The 25,058-nt window shown below is 48.0% G+C and overlaps 1 protein-coding gene across 8 annotated transcripts in view; it reads right to left on the bottom strand.

Moving 5' to 3' along the window:
* The window catches only part of LOC140399264 (dynamin-1), a 309,201-nt gene that overhangs the window by 168,296 nt on the left and 115,847 nt on the right, over window positions 1-25,058 (bottom strand). For 6 of the 8 annotated variants that reach the window (XM_072488710.1, XM_072488715.1, XM_072488714.1 and 3 more), the window contains exons 5-10: window positions 19,349-19,447; window positions 16,971-17,131; window positions 15,571-15,713; window positions 11,614-11,749; window positions 9,783-9,850; window positions 5,336-5,474 (exon numbers count right to left, since the gene is read on the bottom strand). In XM_072488710.1, coding sequence (XP_072344811.1) covers window positions 5,336-5,474; window positions 9,783-9,850; window positions 11,614-11,749; window positions 15,571-15,713; window positions 16,971-17,131; window positions 19,349-19,447 — 746 coding nt within the window. The remainder of the gene's footprint in view (window positions 1-5,335; window positions 5,475-9,782; window positions 9,851-11,613; window positions 11,750-15,570; window positions 15,714-16,970; window positions 17,132-19,348; window positions 19,448-25,058) is intronic. The other 2 variants (XM_072488711.1, XM_072488717.1) reach the window with 1 other exon arrangement.

The following is a 25,058-nucleotide window of genomic DNA, read 5'->3' as shown; positions in this document are numbered from 1 at the left end:
AAGGCTTTTAAACCAGGGGAGGGAATGAGGGGTGAGGAGGGGGGAAAGGAAGAGAGGGAAGTACAAGTTCCAACCGACAAACAAGTACCCAACACATCGGAATATTGAATGCATAATAAAATTGGGAGCCTTTAAACTGGCGCCAGGCAGCAATCCGGTTTAGGTGCTCAATTCAGAATTGGAAGCCAAGTTAACGGCTTGTTGGTTGACCAAGGAATTCACTGAACTCACGTCAAAACCATGAGGTACGTTTGTCAATAATGCACAAAATAATTCTGTTTGGCCCATGACAAGTGGGCAGAGCACCTCGTGAATTTCAGCTGCAAACTGGCATAAGCCTACCTGTGGTCAACAGCCCAACTTCCTGTCCAGTGACACCAATCCCATCACTAGATCTGAATATCAGGGAACACCATTAATTAGCAAGAGCAGGCACTGCCCCCATGGCTATGTTATACTGCCCTCGTTAGGCCCTGTGCAACACCACCTCAAGAGATAGGCGGAGGTACTAATTTTGGCTTCTGCACGTGTGTCATCAACTTAACGTCAGTGCAAAAACAGCCTTCCTTTGATAATGCAGCCAGCCATTCTGCCTCCTGGAATGTGCCTCAGGTAGGTCAGCAAGATCACTGGGCCACAGTCAAGCTGATTGTGAGCAGGGATAGTTCTATTATTTTAGTTCCTTGCTCTGGAATTCCCTCCTTCAGCCATTCTCCCTTTCGGTTACACTGAATAATAATAATCTTTATTAGTGTCACAAGTAGGCTTACATTAACACTGCAATGAAGTTACTGTGACAATCCCCTTGTCGCCACACTCCGGCGCCTGTTCGGGCACACGGAGGGAGAATTCAGAATGTCCAATTCACCTAACAAGCACGTCTTTCGAGACTTGTGGGAGGAAACCGGAGCGCCCGGAGGAAACCCACGCAGACAGGGGGGAACGTGCCGACTCCGCACAGACAGCGACCCAATCTGGGAATCGAACCCAGGGCCCTGGCGCCGTGAAGCAACAGTGCTAACCACTGTGCTACCGTGCCGTCCTAAAGATGCTCCTTACAACTGACCAAGCTTTTGACCACCTGCCTAACATCCCCTTGTGGTTCGATGTCAACATTTATTTGAAAGCATGCCCGAGAAGCATCAAGGGATCATTAACTGTGCTAAAGACACCAAATAAATACACATTGTGTACCTGGCAGAAAGAAGTGGCATTGCTGGGACGTCTGGCAAGTTTTTAAGCCTGACGTCTGCTCAGAGGTGACCCGTACATTTAAAATCCCCTTTGTGCATCAACCATGTGCAGTCCACAGAGCAGAAACCCGCATTCGGCCCCTCTCAATACTCTCACCAATATTTTCAAGTTTCTTACACACTCACTACATAAAGGGCAGATTTCTTCGTCAGTGGGATCCTCCACTTCGCCAGCAGAGCACTCACGCCCAAGGATTTCCCGAAGGCATTGGGGGTGCCCACAATGGGAAGCCCCATTGGCTGGCGAGATGGAGAATCACATTGCTGGCAGGGGGGGGGGGGGGGGGGGGGGGGGGGGGTGCTGCACCCGGAGAATCCCGCCCAAAGTTAATGGGTTCATGTAGTTAATGACTCATTTGGAGATTGAGGAAGAATATTGGCTCAGAAAAGCAAGTGTAGACTCTGTCAGGGTGGAGCAAAGAAGCAACATGGGATGGAAAATATTAGTGGCTGTTGTCTAAATGTCTTCGGACAATAGCAGTAATATGGGGGACAGCATTAAACAGGAAAGTAGCATGTAGCAAGGGTGCTAGACTAATCATGGGTGATTTTAACCTACATACTGGGCACATTCACGGAAACATTTCTGAATATCATTTTGGGCATGTTTGGCGAGGTATTTCGCTACGGCCGTGTTGGTGAGATTATGGCACGTATTCAATGGCACTTAGTTCCAGAAATGTGCCCCCACGTGAATCTCGCCATTACTGGCTGTCTTGCCGTCTGATTCACCTGACTCACGCCTCAGCGACTTGTCGCTAACAAGGGGGAGCTGCTTTTCAACGCTCCCAGACCACTCACTCCCAGTCAACACACAAGCGCAGACCTGGCCCTCACTTTGGCCAGGCTTCTCGAGGCTCTTGATGCGAGATGGGACTTCCTGTTCCCCCGAGGAGGTCGGAAGCCGAGCAGTAGGGTCTGCAATGCCCCTTCACCCAGATGACCTGTCTCAAGTGAATTGTTCTGGTCAGACAAAATGATCCTTCCCTCTCACTGATCACATGTCCATTGACTTGCAGGATCTCTATCTGATGAGGCCGGGCCATCCGGAGTCATTCCCCTCGCTACCCAAGAGGAAGTAGGAGGGCTCCGAGGAGACCAATGGCGAGTCGTCACAGTTGTCACCCCCACCTTCCAACAGCCAAGAGACACACATCTCTAATGCCGGGTCTCTGAACAAGGTTCTCCCAGAGCCGGTGCAGATGATAGGACACAGGAGAGGATGGCAGGTACATTCCAGTCACTGCATAGCCGATTGGAAGTGTCTCAAAGCTTCGGTAGCGGGAGATGGTGCCCACCATGTGGAGCACCGAGGACAACACTGCTAGGCGTGGCAGCCCCAGTGGAAAGCCTGGAACACGGTGTCTGCATCTTGAGTGGTGGTTCCCAAGGCATGGGCTCAGTCTGTGACGGCCATGGCTGAGCGTCTCGACATCATGTCCCAGTCGCTGAGGGACGTGTTCCATACCAGATGGACATTGCCCAGGCACTTCTGAGCCCAGTCACCGAGGAACATTGTTGAGGGCGTCGCCACCATGGGGCTGGCAGTGCCGGATGACTCCGAGGTCTCTACAACTCACTCCAGCTGCCCCTCCATCCCATGGACACCCCAGAGCGCTAGGGCACCATCAGGGAGGAGGAAGCGCTGGAGGGGAACCCAGAGCCTGTCACCAAGGAAACCAAGGTGGTCTCCAGGGTGTCACGGTGACACCTGTGGCACCGACCGGTAAGTCGGCTGGGGCCCTCCAGAGGATATCCGCCAAGGGCATCAAAGGTCACAGGCATGGAAAGCAGCAGGCTGCCTCCAGCTCTGATGTGCGTCCTGGGGACACCCCTGGATGTAACAATAGACCATGAAAGATCAAGAAAAGTGCGGAGCACTGAGGAAGCACTGGGGCGTTTACTATCTGTAGCTTAGGGGAATGGAAATATCAATTATTCACTATTAAAACATGTAACACCTGATGCATGTGAAGCTTCTGTCACGTTGATCATCACAGTGGGCTTGCCCCCACCGCATGTTCTCTCTCACCATCCCCCCTGGACAACGATGTCAAGTCAATAATTTCCATAAACGAGAGATTTTTTAGACCCGAGTTCTCATGTGCAGCACTGAAATACCCACACTCTGCTTAGGGCCAAGGTAAAGTCACATCGACATCAATGAGGCTGTGGTACTGTGGAGATCGTCGCCAGCTCATTCCAGCTGTTACAGTGGGAATGACTGCCTGCTGCGCTAGCTCAAACCAATTCACTGGAAATATACCACACAAACAGTCCTCCAATTAGATGGAGGGTTGGAGTAGCTGACCGTTAAGTACTTGTTTGTCGGGCACCTGTACCCATCCCTCAATGAATTTCGGAAACCACCATGTTTGACAGGTGCAGTCACGTGCTATTTCAAACCCAAAGTTAGCATCAGCTGAAAACGGGATTCTCGAGACAGTTTGACTCAATAGCTTGATGGGGGTGGGGGGGGGGGGTGGCCTGGGGGCGGCGCAGAGGGTTGCGGGTGGGGGTCCATCCATGATTTGGATCAGCCAGTCTGATGTTGAGTCTGGAATCGGAGGAAAAAAGAAACAGGTCCCAATCCCTTCACTCCCCCCCCCACAACCCCCCCCAAAAAAGAGTCCCATTTCTTTTCCTCCCTGTTGCATTTGTGCCGTGAGATTAGTTCTGAAGGTTTTTAAAAATCAAAGCAAATATCAGAACTGAAGCCATGATTCCACACCTTATTCTGTTCCCCTATCCAGTTTGCGAACCTTTCTGAAGTTAGCAGCGGTAATTGTCATGTCCCAATTTGAGGCCTACTTCAGGCTTCTTCCTTCCGCACTTCATCCCCATGCTGCACTGTTACCAAAGTAATGCACGACATGCCACCTTATTTCCAGCTGGTACTTTGGGGTCTAAACAGCTGTCAGAAGGTGTTTGGACTTAAAGAGTGCTAAGTAACATGGCTCAACTGGTCTTGTTTGAAGAAGAAAATCAAGACAGCGTAAACTTGACCCAGTGAATGTGAAATGAGTAAATAAATCCCAAAGTGTGTTTGAAAATGTTCGTTTGTCATTTGGCCTCCCGCCCCCCCTTCCCCCTCCCCCACCCCCAGCCTTGTTCCACCCGATTCATGTGCCTTCCTCCAGCTCGGAACTCTACACCTTTCCCCAATTGCGACATCCTGCGCACTCCCATTTTCCTACACCCTGCCAGGAATTTCTTGCTGTGATGAATGGTTACTGTGTTACTGTACCCTTATCATCATGTAAGGTGAGGTCCCCTTTAAGACCGGGCTTGGAACCCTGGGGGACTCCGCCTCCGGCTCCACCCACCAGGGGGTCGTATATAAGGGGCCGCCCTGTAGGTGGCACCCAGTAAGCACCCGTCTCGGCATCAGGCTAGTTCTCAGCTTATTAAAGCCTTCTTTACTCTTCTACTCTCTTGCGTCGTTATTGAGGGTACTACACTTGCCTTGAGCACTTCGCCTCCCCCTCTGCCTTCATCGCACTCCTCAAAACCTGCCTCTTTGTCCAAAGCAATTTGGGCATCAGCCCCGCTATCTCCTCCCCAGAGGATTGGGGGTAGGTGGGGTGCAGTTCGGACCATCATTCTTACTTCCCCCTTTGTTTTCCTTCTGGGCTCCGGGTCAGTGTCAATTTTTATTTTGTTTTATTTACACTCTCACAAAGTGACCTAGGGTGTTTTAACTAACCTTTATAAAAAGGTGCTACAATGACGCAGATTGTTGTTGTAAAAATAGCAGATAAGGAGGCTGGTTAGGAAAGCACTGCGCTCAGATCAAAGCATCGCACACAGTTACGTTCAGCTCCTTTAAAAGCGATCAGTATTAACCTAATCCTTTCTGTTAAAAATTGGAGATTAGTTTTACATCTGGAAAGAGAGGTGAGTATTAATCAAGAAGGCTGTGCTCGGTGTGTGATCATGCATGCTAAACATTAACTAGTGCTTCGCAGCCAGGTTACTGTCAGTCACTAAGCCCAAACAACCAAAGCCCACTCTGCAGAAAACGTTCCGGAGATCCAAGTGCAGGCAGCAAGTTTTCAGGACTATGTGACATAGCAAATTACCTTCTTGGTACACTGCCTAACCGTACAGATTAACTCATTGATAACCATGTCCACACATTTGAGGCAGGGCTCTTTGATCTTCAAGATCTGCTTTTTCACAATCGTTTCAAATGCCATGTCAGGAGTGAAAAGACCCGTTCTATCAAAGTGAGGAAAAACGTCAAAGTATTGAACAACCATCTCGTTTTTTTAAAAAATGAAATAAAAAAAGCACAACGTTAGAAAATAGAGAGACCAATTTGGACCACAGAATTCTCAAGAGCTCAGTTAAGTCCCTTTGAGTCCTTTTGTTTCTGCTCTGGGTGTGAGTGAACTCGCCATGTGAAGGATTAGCGACCTGGGGAAATGAAACACTTTTGTACAACTGGAGTCAGCGTCAAGTAGGCAGAGCTTGAATTAGGTACAGAATTGAATATGGCCGACACCACCAAGCAACACAGTTAGCCTTAGCCACAGAACTGCTTCCAATTCCCCTTGTCAGCGGTCCTCTCTGCCTGCGCGGATTGGGGCCGAATTCCAATTCCTAAACATTCCCGTCCTCTCCGCTCACACTCTTTAAGAACGAGGTTGAGACTGGGCCAAACTGGTTTTTTTTTACAGGCAAGCCTTTGCAGAGAGCAAAAAGAGCTCTCGACCTGGGCCAGGCCGAAACCCAAGGTGGTCAATACCTGCAAAACAAAAGACCAATTGTTGCCAGGGTCAACCAAGCTCAGTGAAGCTCAATATTACATTGAACAGTAAATGTTTCATGAATGCATTGTCTGTCCATCATAAGAACTAGGCGCAGGAGTAGGCCACCTGGCCCCTCGAGCCTGCTCCGCCATTCAATAAGATCATGGCTGGTCTTTTTGTGGACTCAGCTCCACTTACCCGCTCGCTCACCGTAACCCTCAATTCCTTTACTGCACAAAGTTCTATCTACCTTTGCCTTAAAAACATTCAGTGAGGTAATCTCAACTGCTTCACTGGGCAGGGAATTGCACAGATTCACAACCCTTTGGGTGAAGAAGTTCCTCCTCAACTCGGTCCTAAATCTGCTCCCCCTTATTTTGAGGCTATGCCCCCTAGTTTTAGTTTCATCCGCCAGTGGAAACAACGTCCCTGCTTCCATCCTGTCTATTCCCTTCACAATTTTATATGTTTCTATAAGATCCCCCTCATTCTTCTGTAATTCCAATGAGTATAGTCCCAGTCGACTCAGTCCCTCCTCATAAGCCAATCCTCTCAAGTCCGGAATCAACCTAGTGGATCTCCTCTGCACCCCCTGCAATGCCCGTACATCCTTTCTCTAGTAAGGAGACCAAAACCGTACACAGTACTCCAGGTGTGGCCTCACCAGCACCCTGTCCAGATCTCTGTCCATCTGCTCTCAAGCTTTAATGATCACCCGCAGAATGATGCTATAGCAGCTGGAGGTTTGGTGAGCTCCTGCTACAGCTGACATCAGAAGGGCTAGTAATTTCACATACCTGGAGCACCCGAAACAAAAGATCCACTGCTCTCACCGCCTGACATTGGCCCGTGCTTGTTGAAAGGATTTACAAGTCGATCCTCACCCTGCTTAGCCACGTTAAGAATGCAGCACCCTTGACCATCTCTGGGACTCAAACTCAGAGCTTCTCGCTCAGAGGCAGGGACACCATTCACTGCACGCACAATATAGGACTAATCGCTGCCAACTCTGGTTGAATGTATGTCTGGAGTTTGTCACATGACTACCTACCTGTAGCTGCCCCACCTCCCATGTTTTCACCAGTGGCATTCTCACCTTCCCACTGGCCAATAAGAAAGCCAAAAGACTTCTCTCATTACCCAAATGGATGATTCTTGACTAATCGGTCAAGCAGCCTTCCATTTTCCCATCTCCAATACTTTAATTAACAAAAGCATCAATAAAAAGAAAACAATTTTGTTAGATGTCCTCAACGGGTGCGGCTCTCTGCAGTGAAGATGAAATCTTCAATTCCTGGAAACTTGGTAAACCTAAAGTGAATTTCAAAAAAGCTGGTTCTCTTACTGGCTGTGGGCACATGGAATGAGAGTGCGACCTAATTACCTAATTAAGTATGGTCATTCACAGCCATGTAAGGAATTCACACATCTCTTTGTTTCGGGATGAGCCGTCAACAACTATTGCACTGACTCATCTTTCTGTTTTACTATGAACAAAGGAAATATTTAAACTCCGTGTGTTGGATGAATGTGTAAAGGATCTCACTGAGCATTTATTGTATTATGATGGTTTCTCAACCAAACTAACAGGTTGAATTTTAAAGTGTCAAATGACAACACAGGATGTACAATCAACCTTGCTCTGGTCAATGGATTTTTGGACTTGTACAGGTCATGTGAGACACACAGCCATGCTTTCGGTCTCCTTTTTAAAACAGTAGAAGCTGCTTGTAGAAAGAAACTTCCATCCTCAAAGTCTATCAGAAAAGTCACTGAACCAGCTGGAAGTCAAGTCTGCAACCGAGGTAATAAACAGCAATACCTTGAAAGCAGCAGGAGGACTCTACCCAACTTCCAATTCACCTGGAACCCAACATCCTGCTTACTGCAAATCCTCTGTTTACAAGGCCATCACCTCAACTAAAAGCATCAACTCATCCAACAAACTACAGGCCTGCCATGAAAGGTGTCTGAGACAATCATACTTTGTACTGTTTCTTTCTTAATCAAGCCTCTAATATTTGTGTGAGTGATAGAATGAGCGAGTCATGTGAGTGAGACTCACATTTTTAAACCTCTGGGGCAAGTGTGGGATGATAAATATACTTCTTTATTTTTAAACTCGCAAAACAGTTTGTGGGTGGAATTATTTAATCTGGGACAATTACTGTGTGGGTAAAAATGCACACCTCTCACATACAAGGCACATTGATCCATGGACAGTAAGGAATCACGCGAGAGAGAGCACGCACGCGAGAGAGTGAGCGTGCGCATGCCCGAGGTGTGTGAAGGACAGACTGGACTTTGTGGGGGAAGTCCTGCGAACCAGGTACATTGTTTTGGGCGTGTCCGAGGCCGAGAGAAGTTTGGCAGGGATTTGCGGACGTCATGTCAGAGGTCCTGGAAGGGAGGGTGACTCAGAGTCCAGAAGTGGCAATATTTGGAATGTCGGAAGATCCAGGAGCGGGGGGGGGGGGGGTGTCTTGGCCTTTGCCGGCCTGGAGATGGATTGAGGGACTCTGAGCCTCCAAAGTCGGGTGTTTGGGTCAGTGACATGGCAGGGTTTCTTAGGTTAGAGAAAAATTTAAGTTCGCCTTAAGGGATTCACTGCAGGGGTTCGCTCAGAGGTGACAGCCGTTCATTGACCTCTTCAAGGAAAATTGACCGTCATCAGTTGGGGGGGGGGGGGGGGGGGGGTCGAGAGAAGGCATGGAAGTGACGAATAAGATAGGAAATCTAATGTGTGGGTAGTTAGGGTCTGGTATTGTGGGGTTTTTGTGTGTGTTCAAACTCTTTGTTTAAAATGTTAAAATTATAAATGCCTCAATAAAATATTTTCTAAAAAAAAAATTCCACCCATAGTTCACCTTCCCTCCATTGAGACAATCTAGTGGAGAGGACAGAAGCTCTCATTCAAATAGACCTCCCACTCCGCTACAAATCAGTACAGGCAACGCCAGTAACACCCATCACGCTTTACTCCCATTAGGATAGTTACTAACCCAGATATTCTAAAATATAAGGAGGGCAATCATCTGCTGATCTGGACTTGGTGTATCTTGAAAATTGAAGATTCAAATCTGTACATAATGGAGCAAAGCTGAACTCCGATAAGGTGTTTCAGGGCCCCATGAAAATTATTAGGCAATTTGGAAAAAAAAATCTGTGACGGTCCAATTGAACAATCCCAATCTTCAGCATGGCAGAATGGGGAGGGGCTTCACCACACTTGTGTGAGGAGGGGGCAGTGGAAATTTCTTGGTGAAATTCCCCCTGTGGCGTTCATTTACTCTGAGTCTTCGCCTGATGGGGGTCACGCTAAGCAGATACCAAGTGTTCCCCAAAAAGGAGTGGTGGTTGGGGGGGGGGAGGGGGTGCAGTGAGGAGACAGTCACCCCGAGGTATTCCTCTGTCCGCCTAGTAGGTGTTCCAAGAATGGCACTGCCGCACGACCAGGGATTTGGGGGGGGGGGGGGGGGGTGTTAATCTGTCTCTGCCACCCGGCAGCTCAGCTAGGAAGGGATCAAGGAAATACGGAGTCATTTAAGGCTTTTGCTTCAGAATCCTACTCGCATCCCAATCCAATGACAGGTTTAGGAGATTCCGAGGGTCAACGCCCCTTGTTTTGGGGGGGAAAGGGTGGAGGCAGGGGTATCTTGTTGGGTGGGGAAGGGGAAGGGAAAGATGGAAGTCTCCTGTTAGGTGCCAACTGATATTCAGCATGTTTGAAAGTTAACGGATTCACGCCTTCTTGAAGCTCATAACAGATACGTGCCTGATTCCATGGATGTTCTTGATGGCGTAACTAATCTCCCGTCGCAGCTCCTTCTCATCAAACTCCATCTGTCACAGAAGAAAATAACATAAAGTTACTCTTAATGGGGCCATTCACACAGCAAGCATGAATTCCATCTCCAAATGTAATACAATCTCTCCCCTGGTACCTGCAATAGTGTTACACCAAAGTATTATTCTCCTCGATACTCCACACTCCACGCAAACATGTTACCTATAGTGTTAAGATACACAGGTGAAGGGCATCAAGTACCTGGAGTACTTATAGAGACTGCTAGGACATGGTTTGGGGTGGGGGGGGGGCGGGGTTGCTAGGTTGAGGGTAGGTCTATGTAAAACTGCATATTGTTCAATGAGATCATGACTGATCTAATAAAATAATCATCGACTCCACTTTCCCGCCTTATCCCCATAAATAAATGGCATCCCATCTCTGGAGGTGAATTAACCAGTCCTTCTTCCTGCACACAACAGTTCTGTCTGTTGAGGGAGCTTTAGGTGGTCTACCCTACCTGTGAGCCTGATGGTCTAGAATCGTTAATGTATGAAAACTGGTCAATGCCTGTTGTTAAGCCTTTCATGGGATCCTACACTCATTGGAAGGATTGGGATTTATTTTTTTAAGGCAGCACGGTAGCACAAGTGGTTAGCACTGTGGCTTCACAGCGCCAGTGTCCCAGGTTCGATTCCTCGCTGGGTCATTGTCGGTGCGGAGTCTGCACATTCTCCCCGTGTCTGTGTGGGTTTCCTCCGGGTGCTCCGGTTTCCTCCACAGTCCAAAGACGTGCAGGCTAGGTGGATTGGCCATGCTAAATTGCCTTCAGTGTCCAAAAATAAAAAGACTTACAACACCAGGTTAAAGTCCAACAGGTTTGTTTCGATGTCACTAGCTTTTGGAGCGCTGCGCAGTGACATCGAAACAAACCTGTTGGACTTTAACCTGGTGTTGTCAGACTTCTTACTGTGCTCACCCCAGTCCAACGCCGGCATCTCCACATCAATCATAAAAAGGTTAGGAGGGGTCATTGGATTATGGGGATAGGATGGACGTGAGGGATTAAGTGGGTCGGTGCAGACTCGATGGGCCGAATGGCCTCCTTCTGCACTGTATATTCTGTATGTTCTATGTAAGGAAGCCACCTGCAGCTGAATTTTAGGATCATTTTACCTGGTGTTTCTCTTTAAGATGACCTGAAATACAGTGCTAGCGATGGGCAGGTTGCACTATGGGGGTCACCGAACTGGGCGAGATTGGCACAAACTCACTTCATCTGATATCTTTACACCAACAGAGAGACATCCATTCCATCAGTGCCCCTCTCACCATTGGGTCAACCATCACCCAGCCTGCAGGTTTAATGTGCTGCCCAATCTATAAGGCAGATTATGAGACGATCTCACAGTGCATGGTCCTGACTGATAACGCCAGCAGCGTAGCAGGCAACAAAACACCAATATAGACCCAGGGACAGAAATGACTCATTCTGCTTGTGGTAGTTGCTGAATTAATAACCCATTATTAATATGGTCTTCACTGGGTCAAAATCAGGTGTTAGGACTCCAACTCCATCACTTTAGCTGACGGAGCCTGTTCACCTAGGGGGGGGGGGGGGGGGGGCCTCAATGAATATTGCGACCAGTAAACACGTCAATGATTTTCTTTCACCAACCCAGACTATAACGCATCGGTATTTCAAAATTTTTATTTAATATTTTTAACACATAAAAACAGCAGGGACTCAGTGTACTGTCAGTGGTAGTTAACGGTTCCAGATTAAACTTGCCCACCGAGGTGCCAAGCCTCCAGTTACCTTGACGAGTTCGAAGGGAAACCTCTCGTGGAAAATGCGGTTTATTCTCGCACCACCCGACAGCTCGTAGGTGTCAATCTGATCCCCCGAGCCTTCAATGCGCTTCTCAAAATCAACGGAAAATTGTTGAACCATCCTGCCAAAGAACAGAGAGAGTTTAAAATATCGGAACAGAAGAAGAGGCAATTCAGCCCTTCAAGCCTGCACTGTATTCAATTAGATCATATCCTGAATTGTATCTCAACCCGTTTTACCATGATTTAGCTCCTTATCCCTTGGTACCCTTACTTAACACAAACCTGTTGACCTCCATCTGCTTTGATTGTCCCAGCATCACAGCATTCTGGGGACAAGTGTTCCAGATTTTCAATACCTTTTGGCACTTGGTAGCAAATTGCTGAAAAAACACGTGTTGCTGAAGCTTTTCGTGTTGTACTCATCAGGATAATCACAAGATGCCAAATTTTGAACAACACAGTTTATATTCCAGGAGTAAAGGGTGCTGGTTGGTTGACTTGGCGAGCCTATAATCACCCATTGGTTTTACAATGGCAATGCCTCAGCTAACTAAAGTCAACATGCCAACCAATTACATCCTTTTTGCCTGTATTGCAAATTGAAATCATTTGAAATTTGGTATTTTTGTATTTGTCCTGGTGAGTGCAGGATGAAAAGCTTTGACAGCATGTCTCACTTTTCAACAATATTCAAAATCCTTGGGCTGGATTCTCCATTTGACTGACGCCAGCAGAGCATGTGTGGACTGAAAAATCAGAGTGAAAGCCTCACTAATTCCAGTACCGGTGAGGGGTTAGCACCGGCGCCCACTGAGACTCCCGCGGACCGCCCCAAAAACAGCCGGGTCCCAGGGTGCGCTTGCAGACGGCTGACGTCCTGCACTGTTCACGCCGTACAACGTGTGTGCAAAACCAACCCGCCTACCACAACCCCACAGCCCACCCGCTGTCCACCCCCACCAGTCCCCCCAGCCCTCACAGAGCCCCCCCCCCCCCCCTTTGGCCAGCGACACGGATCCCGGCCAAGTGTGGCGGCGCTGGACACACTCCACAGCCGGCACGCTGGGTTTTCTGCATGCTCGGGACCACACGTGGCCCGCGCCGTCGGGAACTCGGCCCATTGGGGGGCGGAGCATCGCGGGTGGGCCGGCCGGCCGTTGAAATGGCGCACGTCACAATGACACCGGTTTGGAGGGGGTGGAGCATGGCGGACAAGCGCCAAACGGGCGCCAGCCCCAATTCCGCCGTCGGAATCCGTTCTCCGCCCGATCGGCGATCCCAAATTCGGTGTCGGGATATGGAGAACCCCGCCCCTTGTGTCTGACAGAAACTGCTTCCTGATTTACCATAAGACATAGGGGCCCATCGAGTCTGCATTCAATAAGATCAGGACTGATCTGACATGATAATTCTGAACTCACTTTTCCAACTGATCCCCAAAAGCCTTGATTCCCTTACTGATTAAAAATCTGTCTCTCTCAGCCGTGAACATACTGAACAATCCATGCTCTACAGCTCTCTGCGGTATTCACTATGCTCAAGAGAAGAAATTCCTCCTCATCACGGTCTTAAATGGCCGACCCCTTACTCGGAAGCTATGCCCTCTGATCCTGGATTCTCCCACAAGGGGAAACAACCTCTCAGCATCTACCCCGAGAATCCTAGATGTCTCAGTGAGGTCGCCTCTCATTCTTCTGCACTCCAATGAGCACAGGCCCAACCTACTCAACTTCTCCTCATAAGGAAATCCCGCCATGCCCAGGATCAACCGAGCGAACCTTCTGTGGACTGCCTCCAATGCCAGGATATCTTTCCTTAGATAAGGGGACCAAAACTGTTCACAGTATTCCAGTATTTCCCTCTTTAAATGTCCTAGCTTTAATTTTTGAAATTATGACTCCCTCAGTCTGGATTCCCTCATCAGGGGAAATATTTTCCCTCTATCTGCCCCACTGGAGGTCTCACAGCATAGTGGGCAGCGTCCCTGCCTCTGGGTCAGAAGCTCCGGGTTCAAGTCCCACCTCAGGACATGTTGGCCAAGGAAGGTGCCTTCATATTGCGGTCAAACGGGCCAAGTATCAACCTGCAAATCCTTCCACCACACCAATGGCAGGTAGTAAGAGTGAGAGTGCATCCCGGTCAGCCACGCTTGATGCGGAGTGGCGCCCCCTCAAGCTACAAGCCTCCGACGACAGACTAGCAAACAGTTCCAGGTAAAACCTCGCCATGGGGACAGATGGAAGTCTGCTTTGCACGCCACGAGGTGAGCTAGGAGAAACAACAACATCTACCCAGCTCAATCTTTTTAATCTTTTAAACACATTGATCCAATAGCCCCTCAATCTTCTAAACTGAAGAGACCGTAAGAAATAGGAACAGTAGGCCATTCAGCCCATCGAGCCTGCTTCGCTACTGAATAAAATCATGGCTGCTCTAGCACTCACTTATTCCACCTTCCTGCCTTCTCTCCGTGACTCTTAATTCCCTTTCTGATTAAAAACGTATCGATCTCAGCCTTGAAAACGTTCAAGGACTCGGCCTCCACAACCTCCTGAGGTAAAGAATTCCAAAGATTCACCACTCTTTGAGAGAAGAGGTTCTTCCTCAAATCAGTCTTAAACGAGCTCCCCTTATTCTGTGACTATGCCCTCTGGTCCTACACTCTCCCGGTTTAGCACACTGGGCTAAATAGCTGGCTTTTAAAGCAGACCAAGGCAGGCCAGCAGCACGTTTCAATTCCCGTACCAGCCTCCCCGAACAGGCGCTGGAATGCGGCGACTAGGGGCTTTTCACAGTAACTTCATTGAAACCTACTTGTGACAATAAGCGATTTTCATTCATGAGTGGAAACATTCTCCAAACATTTACCCTGTCTAGCCGACTAAGACGCTTATATGTTTCAATCGCACCACCTCGCATTCTTCTGAACTCCCACGGAGTACAGACCCAACATGTCCAACCTTTCCTCAGATGGAAGGCCCTCTATACTCGGGATTGTAGATGAGCCAAGCCAATTCAACTCGACACAGGCTGAATGTGAGCAAGCAAAGTGATCTTAAGCAGAATCATGATTGATAATGACTGACAACAACGTGCCTTCATATTGCACCTTTAACACAGGAAAACGTCCTATGGTAATCAGACAAAGATTGACACATGGTCATAGGAGATAATGGGACAGATAACTAAAAGCTTGGTCAAGGAAGCAAGCGTTAATGAGTCTTAAGGGAAGAGAGAGCGATGGTGAGGTTTAGGGAGAAAATACCAGAGCTTGGGGCCTAGTTAGCTGAAGGCACAGCCACCAATGGATGGCCAGGAACATGAGGGACGCAGGAGTCCATTGTTGGAGGACTGCAGACTATTTGAAGAGTTATAAAGCAATCAAGCGCATAGAAAGACATTGGGGCCCAATATTCCCCTTCAAGCCACCTTTAAACACCTTTAAATAAGATCACTGCTGATCTTCTAACTCAAGTTCATCTTCCCCTACTACCCCCAGATCCCTTAATAACCAAAGGTTAATTGACCTCAGTCTTGAATACATTGAGTGACTGAGCAGCCACTGGTTTTCTGAGATTCCAAAACCACTCGAGTGAAGAGATTTCTCCTCAGTTTAGTCCTTAATGGCTGACGCCTTATCCTGAGGCCGTGACCCAGTGTCCCAAATCCACCAACCAGAGAAAATATCTTCCCATCCTCTATCCACACAGTCAATCTCCTCTGAGGTTTATATATTTCAATGGGATCACCTCTCATTCTTCTAAACTCCATTGAAGATAGGCCTAGTCTACTCAGTCTATTCTCAGAGAATAATCCCTTTCCCTCAGGAAGCAAGATCTGGATGTGTGGATGGTTTATAAAGAAAAAAGGGCATTTAAATTAAAACAAATGTCCATGGCAAGTCTCCCCCCGTCGCTAACGATATGTGAACAGTGCTTACTGCAGCAAGGCTTTCGTTTTCCTGGAAGGGTCATCAGGTCGGAAGTTCTTGTATTCTTCCACCTCTTTCTCAATGGAGAGCAGCTGGCTTTGTAGCTTATTGCGAAGGGCAGGCAGGGTGTCTCTGATATGGTTTGTCAATTGCTGTTGAAGACAGAGTGATAAATGGAAGTAAACGGTACAATCAATGCCAAGAATAGGCCTACATTTGTGTTAAAGCCTCTGGAACTCTAGTCTGACACATTGGGCAAGATGTCAACACCCTATATCACGTGTGCTAAAGAGAGTAGAATCATAGAATCATAGAAGTTTACAGCATGGAAACAGGCCCTTCGGCCCAACCAGTCCATGCCGCCCAGTTTTTACCATTAAGCTAGTCCCAGTTGCCCGCACTTGACCCATAACCCTCTATACCCATCTTACCCATGTAACTATCTAAATGCTTTTTAAAAGACACAATTGTACCCGCCTCTACTACTACCTCTGGCAGCCCATTCCAGACACTCACTACCCTCTGAGTGAAGAAATTGCCCCTCTGGGCCCTTCTGAATCTCTCCCCTCTCACCTTAAACCTATGCCCTCTAGTTTTAGACTCCACTACCTTTGGGAGGGGAGTTCTCCAAATTGTCGAATTAGTGGCCAGAGAGCAGGATCACTCTCCAATTAAAGCCTTCTCTGCAATTTTAATGGAAGCTTGAAATTTTTTAAATTCCCCACAGAAGCCGGGCCACCATCATGGAAGAGGAGCTCTTCCTGGCAGCAACGGTGGCCAGGCAGGCGGGAAGGGAACGAAGACCTCAAAACCTGCCCGGAGCTGGCTGCTGCTGAGGAGAGGCTAGCTGGCCTAGTCCCAGATGCCCCGAGTGCCCAGAAGACAACTCCCAAATTCCTGGCAGGAGGACATTAACTCCCCTTCATTGGTCACCACCATTCAAGGGCGGGTTAAGTCTTCAGCCGCTGACTGCCGCCGCGGGAAAAATACCGGCGGCACAAATCTTCACACCCACCCATCTCCATGGTGCGGAGCTGAAAATCGAGCCCATTATTAATTAACTTAATTCAAAATTAGTTTTTTGCACTCTGCAGCCTTGTCAACTCTGTTCGGATATAACCCTGGGGGTTTCATCGCATTCATGCTGGCTCTAACCATCCCATCCAGTAACATTGACATTTCTGTCACCACCACCACTCGCCCTTGTTTAAAAACCCACCACATCTCTAACTATTCCCAGTTCTGAGGAAAGGTCACATGAAACGTTATCTGTTTCTCTCTCTCTCTCTCTCTCTCCCTCTCTCCACAGATGCGCCATAACCTGCTGAGTATTTCCAGCATTTTCTGCTTTTATTTCAGGCCAGCAGCTGGCAGCTTGCCCATTGCCAAGCAGGTGAAGTTGGCATTACCTGGTTGAGGACCTTCTGGAGGTAAGGTGTCCCCATGCGATCAGCCATGTGCCGGTAAGCTGGGTGTGAAAGGAAAAACTTCCGCTCTGCAGCCAAGGCTGCCTGGATATCCTTTCTCCCATCGATGTCCTTCTGACTTCTGTTCACAACACCAATGTAACCTTAAGAAAGATAGAAAGAAAGCAGGAAGTCAAAGCCAGGCCGATCTACTACTATCACATGCACTACATATTCAAGCTTGCGTTACTTTCCCCTTCCTTCCTTTCACAGAGTGAACCTTTGACTCGGTGGTAAAGCCAGAAGATTGAAGGCTAATCCTACTCCAGACCTCCCCCTGGAAACCAGAGCTCTGGCTCCTAATTCTAGGTTGACAGCCTGGGGCATATCGGTGTCTGGTGGGTGCATCGTCCCTGCCCCTCACTGTATGGGTACGAGAGCCCATAACAACCCTCCAGCCTCGTAGCACTAACCACTCTGTTGGCACGATATGAAGACTATGGAAGGAGTGTTTACATCGTGACCTGTCCAAAGTATTCATCAGCTTGGAAACCTTCCAATATTGCACACTGCCTTTCCAGGTAAGATTATGGAGATACCAGAACAAGGTCTTCCTGAACCGTGGCTAGGGAAGAGATGGTTGGTTGAGTGAACTTCTGGCACTATAAGAATCATCAGAGCAGTTGAAGAATGGTTCATTCACTGATATTTCCTTGCTCAACAGGGAAAGCTTTTCATCATCGTGGAAATGAGTAACCCAGTGTTTGAGGAGTGGGGATGATCAGAGTCACAAATCTTAATGTACTTTAGAATCGGTCAGGTTTCACCATATTGACATGGTTGCATCATCTTACAAGTATTGTCTTTCAATCCAGAACCAATGCTAATGTTTCAGTTGACCTCTCATTCCCTTCCTGCCCGGCCATGGGATGTGGCCGGTGACGGGATTCACTTTTGTTCTTGCACCAGCAGTGTTTGTGTTTCAGCCGGTTCCCACGGGGGCCTAGCAACATCTCCGGGTGCCACGTGTAAAAGGCCACCAGGTGAAGGAATTCCAAGCACAGAGACACAGCCCACGAATCCAAGGACGTAGCAAATTGGAGAATTCCTGGCGGGGGATGTGGAGCAAGGGCAATGCTCGAGATTGCTACACTCAACAAAATGCAAAGCGGCCTCCTCCCCCGAGACAGGTATCTGTACTAAACATGAACAGACTTGTTGGCTAATTCTAGCTTTTACTTTTCACTGCAGTGGATAGCCATTTCTGACAAGTTTCTGTTTCCCTCTTTGACACCTTGCTCTTGTTTATGACAAGCGACCATCAATTGTTTTTAACGATGGGGCAGTTGAATCAATGTCTACCTCCAGCAAGGTGACTCATGTGTTGCTGCAAACACAATTCACAGCGAGCTGAGATGTCTGACAGAGGCAGGGACTGGAATCCGAGCCAGATTTCAAAGGGGTCAATTCAGACAAGGAAAATCAGATCCAGTTGTGAGGGATTACAGTCAATGCTTTTTCATTCAGATTGAGACAGAACAGACCAAAACGAGAGTTAGAAAGAGCAGAGGAATATGGTGGCACCAAGAACGACAGCTGGAAAACAGGAATAATAAACATTTATACTATAGCTTAAGGTTTGATCCATTTCAGCAAATACTCACACCAGAACACAAATATTGGAGAGATTCTTTTGGTTAAGATCAAGCCCGAGATCAGGTCTAATGCCCGTTTTTGTCAGTTCGGATCTAGTATGTCTCTTTTGTGGGGACCACGAGTTAGATTCAATTTGAATTGGTTTTTGGAGCGAGGAGATGGATTAAAGGTTTGCACTGTCCACTCTGTAACTCTGAGAAAGGTGTTGTGTTATGTACTCTGGGATAACACAGGCTGCAACTCGATGCAGCTTTGACCAAAAGATACTCCAGACTTTGAAGTAAGTTCAATGTGATTTATTGAACCATTAGCACAGTTCACTATCAGTTTGACTCTCCTGCTAATCTTGCTGTAGTAACTCAGTCTAACTCACCAGTCTGCTCTAAGCCACGTGGTGGGTGTGATGCTTCTGATCTGCCCCTGTCCTACTCTCTAAGTGTTGCCTGTGGAAAGAGACAGAGCATGTGTGCCCTGTCCTTATATATGGATTGTGTAATGCCCCCTTGTGGTAGTGTCACCTCTGGGTGTCTTGACTGCCCATTGGTTATGTCCTATTCTATGTGTTCATTAGCTGTATGTCTGCATGTCATTACGCCTCTGGTGCTCCCTCTAGTGTGTACTTAGCCGTAGTGTATTTACATTAACCCCTTGTGCATTTGCAGTGATGCCTATCACCACAAAAGGAATAAATAGTTTTTAAATTGGGGTGATCCGAAAACATTTACCTCGTCTAAGGGGTAACAGTTTGTTTTCCAAGATGTCGCGAGCATCTGTTCCTTCGTCCATCAGGTCCAGTTTAGTGATGACCCCAATCGTACGCAGGCCTGGAATAAAAATAAGATTTTTTCAGTTACAAACCTTTGGTGCCCGGCAGGAAATGTAAAAACATGTGAGCAGGAGGAGACCATTTGGCCAATCGAGCCTGTTCTGCCATTCATTATGATCATAGCTGGTCATCCAACTCAGTAGCCTGTCCCTGCCCCCCCCCCCCCCCCCAACCAAATGAGGGGGGAATCCCGCAACGTTTTGGCCTCAACTGCTATTTTGGGTAGTGAATTCCACAACTCACCACTCTCTGGGTGAAGACATTTCTCCTCATCTCAGTCGTAAATGGCCCACCCCGTATCCTTCGACTATGGCTCCTAGTTCTGTATTCCCCAGCCATCTGGAACATCCTTCCTGCATCTATCATGTCTAGTCCGGTAAGAATTTTATAGGTTTCTCAGAGATCCTCCCTCTAAATTCTAGCGAATACAATCCTAACCAACTCAATCTCTCCTCATACGTCAGTCCCGCCACCCCAGGAATCAGTCTGGTAAACCTTCGCTGCACTCCCTCTTTTGCAAGAACATCCTTCCTCAGATAAGGAGACCAGAACTGCACACAATATTCCGGGTGTAGCCTCACCAAGGCCCTGTATAATTGCAGCAAGACTTCCCTGCCCCTGTAGTCGAATCCTCTCCCTATGTAGCCCAACATACCGTTTGTCTTCTTTATCACCTGCTGCACCTGCAGAGACTCGGGTACAAGATACCCAGGCCTCGTTGCAGATTCCCCTTTCTCAATCTATAGCCATTCAGATAATAATCAACTTCCTGTTTTCTACCAAAGTGGATAACCGCACATTCATCCATATTATCCTGCGTTAGCCATTCATTTGTCCACTCACGCAACTTGTCCAAATCACACTGAAGCATCTCTGTATCCTCCTCACAGCTCACCCTCCCACCCAGCTTACTGTCATCTGCAAATTTGCATTTTTTTCTCTTATCTAAATCATTAGTATATTGTGAATAGCTGGGGTCCCAGCACCGGCCCGGTCCCTGGAGTACCCCACTAGTCACTGCCTGCCATTTGGAAAAAGACCCGTTAATTTCTACTCTGTTCCCTGTCTGCCAACCAGTTTTCTATCCATCTCAATACATTACCCCTAATTCCACGTGCTTTAATTTTACACACTAACCTCTTATGTGGAATTTTGTCAAAAGCCTTCTGAAAGTCCAAATAAACCACATCCACTGGCTCCCCTCTACTATGTTACATCCTCAAAGAATTCCAATAGATTTGTCAAACATGATTTCCCTTTCGTAAATCCATGCTGACTCGATCCAATCCTGCCACTGTTTTCCAGGTGCTCTGCTATCAAATCTTTGATAATGGACTCCAGGATTTCCCCCACAACCGACGTCAGGCTGACTGATCTACAATTCCCTGTTTTCCCTCTACTTCCCTTTTAAATAGTGGGGTTACATTAGATACCCCCCAATCTGTTGGACCTGCTCCAGAGTCTATAGAATCTTGGAAGATGACCACCAATGCATCCACTATTATTCAGGATCTTAAGCAATCTGTGATGTAGATCAGTAGGTCCTGGGGCTTTATTAGCCTTCAATCCCATCAATTCACACCATTAACACTGATTTATTTACCCACTCACTAATCCATGTGTTTCCTAACATTCTGGTACATTATTTGTGTCCTCATTTGTGAAGACAGAACCAAAGTGTGTATTTAGTTGGTCAGCCATTTCTTTGTCCCCCCATTATAAATTCCTCTGTTTCTTTAAGGGAACTACATTTGGCTTCACCAATCATTTGCACTTCACATACCTACAGAAACTTTTACAATCACTCTTTATGTTCCCTGTAAGCTTACCTCTCATACTCTATTTCCCCCTTCATAACCAATCCCTTTGTCTTCCTTGGCTAAACTAATCCCAATCCTCAGGTTTGTTGTTTATCTTTCGGCCAATTTGTATGCCTCTTTGTTGGATCTAATACTATCTTTAATTTCCTTTGTAAGCCACGTTTTGGCCACCTTACCCATTTTAATTTTGTGCCAGACAGGAATGAACAATCAATTATTGCAGTTTACCCATGCACTCTTTGAATGTTTGCCATTGCCTATCCACCGTCACCCCATTCAGTACCATTCCTCAATCCATAGTAGCCAACTATGTCCACATTAACCCTTACCAACTTTTACAGATGCACCATAGAAAGCATCTTATCTGGCTGCATCACAGCCTGGTATGGCAACTGCTCGGCCCAGGACCACAAGAAACTTCAGAGAGTCGTGAACACCGCCCAGTCCATCACACGAACCTGCCACCCACCCATTGACTCCATCTACACCTCCCGCTGCCTGGGGAAAGCGGGCAGCATAATCAAAGACCCCTCCCACCCGGCTTACTCACTCTTCCAACTTCTTCCATCGGGCAGGAGATACAGAAGTCTGAGAACACGCACGAACAGACTCAAAAACAGCTTCTTCCTCACTGTCACCAGACTCCTAAATGTCCCTCATACGGACTGACCTCATTAACACTACACCCTGTATGCTTCATCCGATGCCAGTGCTTATGTAGTTACATTGTATATCTTGTGTTGCCCTATTATGTATTTTATTTTATTCCCTTTTCTTCCCATGTACTTAATGATCTGTTGAGCTGCTCGCAGCAAAATACTTTTCACTGTACCTCGGTACACGTGACAATAAACAAAATCCAACTTGCACCTCATAATGTTGTAGTTTCCTTTGTTTAGATTCAGGACCCTAGTCTTGGAATCAACAACGTCACTCTCCATCTTGGAGATGAATTCTATGATATTATGGTCGCTCATCCCCAAGGGCATTGCAACTTCCAGATTGCCAATTATTCCTTTCTCATTACACAATACCCAGTCGAGGATGGCCTGGTCTCTAGTTAGTTCCTCAATGTATTAGTCCAGAAAAACATCCTATATACACGCCAGGAGTTCCTCCTTTATGATATTGTGACTAAATTGATTAGTAATCAAATGTATTTTGATTGCAACTAGTTTGATAGGTCCCATAATCTTGGAGTTCCTACTCCCTACACAGCCTGGTTCTGCAGCCCGTCCTGTAACTCGACTCACCCTCTCATCAAACACAAAGTTCCTTATCTCCATCATGAGGAAGGGGGTAAGTTCACAGGCTCAGGTATGGAGGGAAGGAGAAGAGAAATCATCTTTAGCTACTCTTGTCCATCTCTTAGTGGCCAGGTTATGGAGGGGCACCTGTAGAATCCTCAGGGGAGGTCTCGGGCCTATTATTTGGGCTGGGAAGCATGTGATATATGGGGGGCGATTCCCCAAAATGGAGACTGAAGTGTTCACGCCATCGCGTTTCACGACGACGCGAAACGGGCACGGGGGCGACCGATTCTGTCCCCCACAGGGGGCCAACGCGGTGCTGGAGCGGTTCACGCCGCTCCAGCCTCCCTTCCCGGTGCCAAATGGGCGCCATGCCAACCCGCACATGCGCAGTTGGGCAGCGCCAATCTGCGCATGCGCGTGGGACTTCTTCAGCGCGCCGGCCCCTAAGCAACATGACGTAGGGGTTCAGGGGCTGGCCGCGCAACAAAGTAGGCCCTGGAAAGGGGGGGGGAATAGGCCGCTCCACCAATCGGTGGGCCCCGATCGCGGGCCAGACCCCATTGGAGGCCCCCCCCCGGTGAAGGAGCGCTTTTCCCCGCCCCACAGGCCACCCCCGACCCTTCGCGCACAGTTCCCGCTGGCAGCAAGCAGGGGTGAACGTCGCCGGCGGGACTCTGCTTTATCCGTGCGGCCGCTCGGCTCATCCGGGCCGGAGAATCGGTGTCCCTGCCGATTCCAGCGACCCGCGGCCAGTGCCGCGTCAAACGCGCCGGCGCTAATGGCGTTGATTCTCCGCCCCGCGTCGTGGCGTTGTGGCACGGTTGCGACGATTCTCCGGCCCAACAATTTAAACAGCAGGAATGGGCCCCAATCTCCATAAGGGTAGCATTGGATCAACTTGACTCCATCGCCCTATGAAGCAAAGATTGTTGTCAATCGAAGCATAATGATGGTGACCTCAGTTAATCACCAGACCAAAACATGTATTTTTTGTTTACGGAATTAGAAAAGGAATTGCTGAAATACTAGCAATCAGTGAATGCAGTGAGCTGAATTGCATCCTGTGCATATGCAACAACTCAGGATTGTTGAGTGCATTGTTCACTGCACCATCTGTCCCCAGCTTACATGCACTACCAGTCCCTTCCTCTCAGTCCCACAACCTGGATTAAATAAATCCAGAGAGTTTACAAAAAATAAAAATAAAAAGCACAAACCCGAAACTCTTCCAAAATTCAAATATTTGCCGTGCCCAGACACAGCTGCGTAGATGCAAATCTTAATAACCAGAGGGACGTAGGTACAGGGAGAGGTCTTTTAGTTCCTCAAAACTGTTCTGCCATCGAGTGAAACCATAGCTGACCTGTAACCCAACTCCAGATACCCATCTTTTCCCCAAATCCCTTAATACTATTGATTGACAAAAATCAATTGATTGCTGTTTGCAGAGGAGTGTCTAAAATCTCTACCTACCCTGTGGGTGTAAGAGTGTTTCCTAATTTCATTCCAGAAATTTTGGCTCAAATTTCCAGACTATTCCCCCCAGGGCTAGACACTCATAGAACATAGAACATTACAGCGCAGTACAGGCCCTTCAGCCCTCGATGTTGCGCCGACCTGTGAAACCACTCTAAAGCCCATCTACACTATTCCCTTATCGTCCATATGTCTATCCAATGACCATTTAAATGCCCTTAGTGTTGGCGAGTCCACTACTGTTGCAGGCAGGGCATTCCACGCCCTTACTACTCTCTGAGTAAAGAACCTACCTCTGACATCTGTCCTATATCTATCTCCCCTCAATTTACCTCCCCTCAATCCCCTCCAAGCAATGGAAGCGGTTTCTCTGGGTCACCGTATCCGTTGCCCTTAATATCTTGTAAAATTTGACCAGATCATTCTCTACCATTCCAAATGGCAGGGAATACAGCCCGAGCTTGTGTGATCTCTCGTAATTTAACCTTTGGAGTCGGGGTAGCACTCGGGTAAAGTAAGAAACGCTGACTGGGCTGATCAGCAAGGTGGCAGAATTCCAAAAGTGAGGAATGGGATGGTCTCCAATGGGGAACGCAGGGTGGAATTCTCCGGCGGGAAATAAGGGGGCATTCAATCCACACGATCCAGATTTCAATCCACCCACGCTTGGAAATGTTTTTGAAGCCGGGGTGATTAGTGCCCTGAGACCCGAAGAAACCAGCAAGGCCGAATCCTCAGAGATCGTGGCGCCGTTTTTAAAGGGTGCCCCAATTTCAGAATAACTCCCCTCCTGCCATTCGCCTGCAACCCGTCCCTACCTAAATCACTGGCATCAGACCAACCCCACCCCAAGGGTGCGGCACCCCGGTACGGGTTCAGCAAAGGTCCCTCCTCCAGGCCTCGCTCCTTGGCAGTGCCTGGCATTGCCTCCATCACCATGGCAGCTCCAGGTTAGCACTGCCAGGAGCAGCCTTCCATGACCATCCAGAGTTCCAAAGGTATTGAAGCAAACCCCCCCCCCCCCCCCCCCCCCGGAGTAGTGGTCATCCCGACTATCCAG

This window comes from Scyliorhinus torazame, chromosome 22 (assembly GCF_047496885.1).
Source record: "Scyliorhinus torazame isolate Kashiwa2021f chromosome 22, sScyTor2.1, whole genome shotgun sequence".
In the NCBI taxonomy this organism is placed as follows: Eukaryota; Metazoa; Chordata; class Chondrichthyes; order Carcharhiniformes; family Scyliorhinidae; genus Scyliorhinus; species Scyliorhinus torazame.
This window is presented reverse-complemented; position numbering and strand designations above follow the sequence as displayed.